Genomic DNA, 9827 nt, shown 5'->3' with positions numbered 1-9827 from the left:
GAAGTAACAAGGAAAAAGCCAATAGACAGTGCGGGTTCTTCAGAGGATGAAGCCTTTGAACGCCCCTCTAAAAGAGCAGGTAGGAAATCCCGCAAAGAAATAAGGGAAGAGGAAGCTGAGAGACTCAAAGTCCAAGGCAGCCAGTCCACCATAGAAATGTCCATTGGAAGAAATACAAGACCAAGGCCTTCAAAGGGAGGCCCAATCCCCCTCCTCAAGTAAATCATGAAGCTCGTCTCTTGGAACTGTAGAGGTTTGGGGAACCCCTCCAAAGCTGAAGCAGTCATGGATCTCCTGAAAATAGAATCGGCAGACATTCTAATGCTTCAAGAGACGAAGATAGAAGCCCAAGCGCTTCTAGATATTAGCAAGTCAAAGTGGAAGAAAAGTGCAGGCAAAGCAGTAAATTCAAGGGGCTCATCCGGAGGACTGGCAACCCTCTGGTCAAAAGAATCTTTTTCACTCAATAAATCTCACGAAACCCAGCACTGGATATTCACGGAGCTCACACAATATTCAAGTAAGCTGTCTTTCTCTTTATTTAATCTCTATGTCCCTGTTTCTTATACTGAAAAAAGAGAATGCTGGACCTCTCTTTCAGCATTTTTAGTCCAGCATACCCCAAGCAACATAATACTAGCAGGTGATCTCAATATAGTATTGAAAACAAAAGAGAAAAGGGGCGGCTCCACCAACAGAGACCCTATGCTGGCCTTTGTGGAAGAGCTAGCGCAGCATTGGGACCTCTTAGATTTTAAGCCCATTCACGGTCTATATACCTGGTCCAACAACAGAAATGGGACTGAGCATATCTCTGCTCGCTTGGATCGATTTTTGGTACAAGGATCTCTGATCATGGATAAATAGATAATCAAAACAAAAATCTTACCCAAGTTAGCTTCTGATCACAAGCCGATCCAACTGCTCCTTGAAGATGAAGAGAACCTAGGCCCTTTGCCATTCCACTTCAGCCCTTTATGGATTGAGAGAGAAGGATTTTTTGATACTGTTAAAGAAGCCTGGGCCAAGTCATTCTCAGGGTCCCCAAGCTTTGTTTGGGAACAAAAACTAAAAGCCACCAAACAAGTACTGAAGGATTGGATAAGGAAACCAGTTCCTACTCCAAACAGCGTAAGGAAAGAGGCAGTAAGCACATTGGAGACTTTACAAACGGAATTAGAGAGCAAAGAGATCACAGCTGAACTTTTGGAACAAGAAACCAAGGCTCAAGCTGCTACATTCAGATCATTCAGAAAAGAAGAAGAATACTGGCGAATCAAATCAAGGAGTCTGTGGTTAAAGGCAGGTGATCGGAACACCTCCTTTTTCCACAGACAGTACAGAGCCAGGCTGAACAAGAATCACATCTATGAAATAAGGACAGCAGAGGACCAAGTTAGCAAAGGCTTTGCCCAAGTTAAAGCTGCTGCAGATAGCCATTTTCAAAATCTTTTTAGTGGAGGAGCACAGGCTTCCGAGGAGGAAATAGCAGAATTTCTTTCCAACATCCCTCATCTAATCACTCCAAAAGAAAACGCTGCCCTCAACGGAGAAGTAACAGAGGAGGAAATCATTAAAATTATATGGTCCATGGAATCAGATAAGGCGTCGGGCCCAGATGGATTCACGATACACTTCTACAAAGTCTGCTGGAACATCATCAATAGAGATCTCCAAAAAATGATAAAGGGGTTCATGAGAAAAGAAAAGATCGGTGGAGGCACCAACTCTACGTACCTAGCATTAATCCCCAAAGAATCTAACCCAGAAACATTCTCCAGATTTAGACCCATATCGCTGTGTAATGCATCCTACAAAATTCTGGCAAAATTGCTAGCAAGCAGAATCAAGCCATTGCTCAAGAAGCTAATCTCTGGTCCTCAAGGCGGCTTTGTGGAGGGCAGACACATTCTTGACAATGTTATCCAAGTCCAGGAGACAATCCACACCAGCGTGAAGCGAAATGAGAAAGGTATCTTGATTAAACTAGACATGGCAAATGCGTTTGATAGAGTCAATCGCTCTTTTCTCATTAAGGTACTCCTCTCCTTTGGATTCTCGCCTCATTTTGTTCAGCTTATAAATGCGTGCATAAAAAACCCCTGGATCGCCCCCCTGGTCAATGGTCGCCCCTCTAATTTCTTCCAGGCCCGGAGAGGCATTAGGCAAGGATGCCCCCTCTCCCCCTTCCTGTACATTATAATGGCAGACTCCCTCAGCAGAAGGCTCACTGCTGAAAGAATTCTTGGCACTCTTCCTGGACTCAAATCATCCTCTGATGCAGAACCCCAGAACCATGCTCTATTTGCCGATGACTCTCTTCTCCTTGGAGGTGCGTCACCCAGAATCACCAAAGGCTTCGATACAATCTTGAAAGGCTACTGCAGGGTCACAGGTGCTCTCATCAATGAAAAAAAGAGCGAAATTTACAGCTGGAACACAGGACAGCAAGAAACTAACAGCATAGCGGAAATCATGGGATTTAGAGGTCATGCCAATTGGGATCGAATTAAATACCTTGGCCTTCCAATTATCAATGGCGCCAACAGGAGAACGCTCTGGACAGAAATAATATGCAAAATCAAATCCAAGATAGAAGCGATGGGAGGCTACTGGCTTACCAAAGGAGGGAAAACAGTCCTAATCAAAACCCAGCTTTCTGCGTTTCCAATTTATCAAGCCGCCTTCATGCTGGCCCCCAGGAATGTCACGGAGCAAATATCAAAATTGCTACGGGATTTTTTATGGCAAGGCGGGAGAGGGAATGAGAACAAAAGCCATTTAGTGCGCTGGGATACAGTCAGACGGCCGACAGCAGAGGGGGGCCTTCAAATCCGAGACCCCACCCTCGTAAACCTGGCGTTGGGTGGGAAATTACTGTGGAAAATGGCCAGCGATCCAAATCACCAGATCAGCAAAACGATGATGGCAAAATACTCCCGAAATTCCACATTCAGAGGCTTGCAGTTCGACTCCTCTGCCATCGGCACGCAGATATGGAAGCTATGCTGTAAAAATGGCGAATTTTTTAACCAGCATCTATACAGAGTGCCTGGAAACAACCAGAGCCAACATCTGGAGCGACAGAATAATGGGGAATGACCCGTTGGAAGAAAATGAAGCCATAAAGGATATCAGAGAAAGGCTGATGCATGCAGGTAAAATCAGACTTTTTGACATCTCGAATTGGGACAGCAGAGGTGAATGGGCCAGTTGGGATATCAATGGTATCCCAGACTGGCTAATACCACAAAAAATTCGCCTTATTGAATTGCTGGAAGGATCCTCTCCTGACCATCGGCATATAAGAGACAGCTGGGCCTGGGGAACGACTGGAACATACACCACAGCAGCTGGATACAAAGCTCTCCAGAGCCCAAGAAACAGCAGTCATGCACCAGCCTTTTGGAAGGCTGTTTGGGACAATCTAGCTCTGCCCAAAGTGAACTTCTTCTTCTGGACGTTGGTGCACAACAAAATTCTCACTGGCGACAATCTAGAGAAAAGGAATATTTCAGGACCACACAGGTGCGAGTTATGCAGAAGCAACTCTGAAACAGCCCAGCATTTATTCCTAGAGTGCAATTTTGCCAAGGAAGTGTGGGAGCACACCCTCTTGGACCTGCAGATTCCACCGTTTCCCCAAATTACAGTAGCAGAACTGTTTGCCTCCTGGAATAATATCTATCCTCATAGCATTCCCAACAAATCCATCTAGAAAAAAATCTGGACAGCAATTCCAAAATTCGTTTGTTGGCAGATGTGGTTGGCTCGTAATGATCAAATCTTTAATGGAAACAGAAATACTCCTCTTCAAGCTACAGCCAAAGCCAAAGCACTACTCTTGGAAGCAGCGCAACAACAGTATCATAAAGAAGATCCCCTGCTCCTTCCTGAAGAAAGGAGATGGCTCTGCCCACTTGAGCCTTCTCCTCGAAAGCTCCATCTAGCCCCTCAAACAGCTAATCCGAAGTGGAGAATAAGAGAAACTGAGGAAAATTTCACAAATTGGTGGAAATACAAAAATCTCACCACCATCTTCTTTGACGGAGCATCCAAAGGAAACCCCGGGAACGCTGGAGCTGGAGGGGTCATCTACTCTCCGGATGGCATCTCAAGAGACAACTTTTATTGGGGACTAGGACAGAATTCTAACAATCAGGCAGAGATCTATGGCCTACTCAAAGCTTGTCTAATTGCAAGAGAAAAGGGAGTCAAAGATTTCCAAGCCTTTGGCGATTCAGAGATCCTAATCAGAAAGTTAAATGCTGAAGATCTTTTCAACAATGCAAGACTCAACAAACTTCTGGGAAGACTGAAAAGAATCATCCAAGAGTTCACCTCATATAAATTCTATCACATTCTTAGAAACCTGAATGGCGAAGCTGATCAAATGGCGAACAAAGGATGCCCGCTTATGAAAGGACAGTTGTTTATTAATGACGAAAACTTCCACCAACCCCCCTGAAAAGTCTGTAAATCACAAGCAGAATAAGCTTGCTGTTCTCTATGTAATCGGGGCTGCCTCGGCAAAGACCCCACCCCTCTTATTCGAATAAATAAAATCCTACAACCGTTACAGTTAAAAAAAAAATAAAAAAAAATTTGTTTAATCATATGAAAAAAATAAGGAATTTTTTTTAGGTGTATTTTTTTTTAATTATTTTCTCTACTTGAAATTTGAAATTGTCACTTATAATAAGTAACACTTTAATAGTGCACCATTTATGGTTAATCCAAAGGCCAATGGGCATGAGTTCATTTACTATGTTAATTTTTTTTTTTTTAACTTTATTTTTGGAAAAGTACCTGTGCTTCTTTTAAACAGTTTTTCTTCTTCACTTTATTTATTTTATATTATAATTTAATGGATATAATAACAATGTTATAGTGGACAATTTTAATTTTTTGTTTGTCTTTCAAGTTAATGTTGTCTTTTTATCTACATGAAGTTGTTTATGTTCTCAAATTATGGATGTATATATATGAGGTTTATGATCTTAGCTTTTTTTGGTACAATTACTTTGTTACTTTCTTGATTTTTCATTTTTCTTTTAAGTGTATTCTTGGATTAGATTATAAGAGGTTTATAATATTTTCATTTTCTTTGTTACTTTATTTGTTATTTTATTTGTTTTATTATATTCTTGGATGAGAGCCTCTATTTCGTTTAGGTATATTTTCTTCTTTCTATATACACATTTATATTATGGTTTATTTTCTAATTCTATTTTAATGGTTGTAATAACAAGGTTATCATGACCACACTTTCTTATTTTCCATGTTAATAATGTGGCCTTTTTATATCCACTTGATTGTTTGTGTTTTCAATTGTGGTTGTCATATAGAAAGTTTATAACTTTTACCTTAGATTTTTTTCTTTGGTACATTTACTTTGTTACTTTTTTAAAGTTTCATTTTTTTTTTAAATGGCTTCTTCAATTAGGGTTATATAAAAAGGCTTAGGTCATTTATCTTGGAAATTTTTGGTGCATTTACATTGTTACTTTCTTTCTTTTTTAGTGTATTGTTGGATGAGGGCCTCTTCTTTTAGGTGGATTTTCTTCTTTATTTCCTCTATTTTATATTTGTAATTTTTTTATGGTTTATTCTTCATTTTTGTTTTAATAGCTAAAATAACAATGTTATCACAACCACACTTTCTTGTTTTCCATGGTAATGTTTTATTCCTCCTATCAACATGACTTTCATCATGTTCCTTTGTGCCTATACCCTCGTAGGATAATTCTAGATGGGCTAACCTAAGATTTCTCTCATGTGGAAACAACCTTAAATGAGTTGTCATAGCTTTACATATATCATAATGCATTTCTTTAAAGTCAATGTTTTAATATGGCAACAAGCTACAATAAGACATTGCCCATGTTGTAGCCCTCCCTCTATCACTATGAATAGAGTCCCCCTTTAAGGAAATCACCATCTTTTATTATAGGTAGCTCTAGATATGTAGGAAGTGACAATGATGAAGGTTGAGGATGATCACCACCTTTTACTTTGTTGTTATTATGGCACTTAAGCCATCATCTTATCACCTCGTCATTGTTTTGATCATAAGAGGCCAACATTCCATGATATCTCATTGAAGCATTCCATTAAAAAATTCTTATACTCCATGGACATACCTAGTGGTTCCATGACCAATGGAATTTTTACATTGCAATTCATGCATTTAATAAAACTATTTTTAAAATTTCTCATTATAGCTTGGCATTCCAAATCTGAGCTTTATTTTGACTAGAAAATTGTGTTGTTATAAAAAAATGTATAACATTAGTGTCCTCAAAGGAAGACAATCCAATAAATATTAATTAGGAGTTAGGTATTGGAAGTAATGCTTCCACGTGTTGCTCTAAGTTGTCATTGTGAGTTCCCAAGCGTTTATCTAGAAGTTTTTGTTCCCTATATATTAGTTGTAGTCATGATCTAGATGTGTCAAAGTTGGTGATTTATGTCCTATATATGTGTAACTGTTGTGATAAATAAAGATATAAAAGTGTTTTTGGTATTGTGTGTAATTGCTATCTAATCTCCCTTTATTTTCTAACACGGTTTCTAGGAAAATGTGATAAAGCCTTGAGATTATTTCTGTGTAAATAGATAGTGTAAGAGAGTGTTTCATATATTGTCTTGTGTGAGTAAATTTTATTTTATTTTATAAATTTGTTCAATGTGTGTTTGAGCAAGTTTGGATCTTGGGCTAGAAAAATAATACTTGTTGTTTTATTTCCTCGTAGCTTATAAAAACTTGTCAATAGTAACGTCCATAATGGTGGCTTGATCCATCTAAATTCGAAGTAGTTGGTCCTTGTTCCTACATGTTTGTTCCATTTGGAGTTGGCGACAAATGTGAAGTGAAATCCCACTATTTTTCATAGATCAGAGTGACACAACATACTTTTGGGCTTTCGCTTTGCAAAGATCATCCTCAACAGCCGAGAGCAAGACAAACAGGTTTCAGGATGAATTCCCGGGCCAATTGTTGAGGGGATCGTTGTGGCTACAACCACTGTCATTAGAGTGGCATCCCACCATATCATTATTTTGCAAGATGAATGATAATTGTCCCAATCTTCCACTAGAGTCTAGATCAATGCACTCTGGCTATTTCTTGGGTTGTAATTCTTTTAGGCGTTGAGGTTGTTTTGCTTAAAGTGTTTCCTATCATTTCATGTGGCACATGGAGTGGTGTAAAAGCTTGTTCATAACCATGGATCTGACATAGAGATTGATGTTATTAACAGAGACGGGTGACAAGGTGCTTTTTATGCCATAGTGATATCAAAAGATATGGAAAAAAAAATTGCGTTGAGATAGAGGTCGTCTCCTACTCACCTCTGGAAGGTTGTTGCTTAGAAAATCACAAAAGGTTAGCCACTGCAGATGGCTTCCCATTCTTTGTGGATAAAGCATTTGATCTAGTATATGAGCGCTGGAATGAGCAACGCGAATGACAAAAATGAGGGGGTTTTTAATAAGTGCAGACACATGCCAACAATATCATGAGGAAGTTGTGAGGCTTAATGAGGTGATTGTTATTATACAATAGAGATGAAGTTTTATAGATGCAAGAATGCATTGGCCTTGGTCGAGCGAGGGACCTTCTACATTGACCAATCCTTTCGGAAATTACAGGAGCTCATCATTCCATGGATGGATTCTGAGATCGACAAACGTTTTTATGATTGGTAGGACGTACATCAACTACATTGCATAAGGTTCAACTATTCACGAATGAATTGCTAAGAGACTTAAGCTATTTTAATATGTGTGTTTGTTTGTATGTTTGTAGTGTGAGTTGAAGTAGTTTTCTATTTCTTTCAATTATGGTTATAAAAGGGGTGGGTGGTTCTTAAACTGGAAGCCCCAGTTTAAGAAACATCAAATATTGTGTGTTAGTAAGGTCAAATTGTTTGATCAACTTTTGAACACATTCAATATCCAAAGCTCCATCCTAGCAACTAATGGATAACTGAAAGAAAAATATCTGACAGATGGTGGTTGGTCCATAGGATGGTTCATTACTTGACGAATCTTATTGCGGAAACCCCGACTAGCCGAGGTGTTAATATTGATGATCTTGCAATGTTCATCAATGATGGTCAGAGGTGGTTACATTTTAAATGGAGGTCAAGTAACAACTTGAAGATGTGGTGGTAAAAGAACAGTGTTTGCAATATTCGAGAGTGGATGTGAGTGTTGATGAAGACCAGTCACACATAGATTATACTTGTTGTTTTAATTTGTGTTTTCAGTGTTTCCATATAAGCATTAAGGGAGGGTATTGGAAGTAATGCTTCAATTTGTTGTTGTAAGTAGTCATTGTGAGTTCCCAAGAGTCAAACTAGAAGTTGTTGTTCCATATGTATGAGTTGTAGTCATGATCTAGATGCGTCAAAGTTAATGATTTATGTCATATATATGTGTAACTGTCATGATCAATAAAGATGTCAAAGTGTGTTTGGCGTTGTGTGTAACTACTATTTGATCTCTCTCTATTTTCTAACATCATTTTCAACAATCATCTCAAATCCATTTTACATTTGAACCCATCATTCATATCAACTAGAATTTTGTTTGAAAATTATGCCATCATCTCTAGGTTGTTACTTTCTTTAACCTTATCGAAATATCTTATAATGAGGAAAAGTATAAAAGAAAAATAGTACACAAAATAATTACTAAATTATCTTTTCCCACAAATTCTAACTATTTTTCGGTCATATCTGTATTTCTTTGCCCTTGTAAATAAGATTCCAAATTCCTTTATCCTCAATTCCTTAATTATATAAACCTCATCATATGTAAAATGTAATAATAAACCTTTATATTCACATAAAGTTACTCATATTCATGAAGTTGTATAATTTCATAATCTCATAGCTACAATCCTTAGAAAAATACTCTCATGTGTTGGTATTCTTTAGTTTTAAGAAGTTGTTAAAATCATTTCACTAAATTATATCTTAACAATTCTTATATAAATACATTACTAATTAATCAAATCTCCCACTATATTAAATTATATATTAACTAATATCATACAAAACATTATTAGTTAAATAAATAAAACACCAAAACATTATCAATTATACCTTGACAAATGTCTCATGAAAACATATAAATTATACCCTACAAAATGTAAAAAGAAAATTGGCAAGTGAGAAAATATTGCAAGAGATCAATAAGAATGTACCAATTCACCGTATAAGTAACTTTTGTTCCTTTCTCTTTATTTTTGTTTCAATATTTTACTTAATCATATATCTTTCAATATTTTATTTAATGATATGTCTTTTATATATGTATAACCAAATAATCATTTCATATTAACATAATAATCATTATTATTATAATGATAATACCATAATTTTTATTTTTATTTTATATATAATAATTAAAATAATATATATATATATATATATATATATATATATATATATATATATATATATATATATATATATATATATATATATATATATATTTTGATCAAATCTGTTAACACTATTATATCAAATACAATTATTTCATAAATATCACACACATGTTAAAATAACCTTTATAAAATAAAATTTATTTAACTAAACATTTTCGAAATAAGTTAACTTTCACTCAATCAAAAAATATATATATATAAAATAAAATTGTTACAACCATGGTTATTATGTGGTAAATACATTTTATTTATTAACTTGTAATTTTTTTAATTCACTTATTTATTTATTTACATAGACATATTTTTTTCTTTAAATATGTATATATATTTCTTTTTATTGATTTTATATTAAAATTAATTTTCTCATTTG

General features: G+C 36.3%; 1 protein-coding gene across 1 annotated transcript; it reads left to right on the top strand.

Moving 5' to 3' along the window:
- Positions 1 to 225: 225 nt before the first annotated feature.
- LOC149171058 (uncharacterized) lies at positions 226 to 867 on the top strand. Its single transcript, XM_089425825.1, has one exon. The coding sequence runs from the start codon at positions 226 to 228 to the stop codon at positions 865 to 867; it is 642 nt and encodes a 213-aa protein (XP_089281951.1).
- The last annotated feature ends 8960 nt before the right edge of the window (positions 868 to 9827 follow it).

The sequence above is a fragment of the Pinus tabuliformis genome, chromosome 4_2 (genome assembly GCF_031772625.1).
Source record: "Pinus tabuliformis cultivar Carrire ecotype Pingquan chromosome 4_2, CPIR1, whole genome shotgun sequence".
Taxonomy (NCBI): domain Eukaryota; kingdom Viridiplantae; phylum Streptophyta; class Pinopsida; order Pinales; family Pinaceae; genus Pinus; species Pinus tabuliformis.
Note: the sequence above shows the minus strand (reverse complement) of the source record. Positions and strands in the feature narration are given on the sequence as shown.

Bases quoted from the DNA above. Each gene is read 5' to 3' on its own strand.
- LOC149171058 (XM_089425825.1), top strand. From the start codon at position 226: ATGAAGCTCGTCTCTTGGAACTGTAGAGGTTTGGGGAACCCCTCCAAA.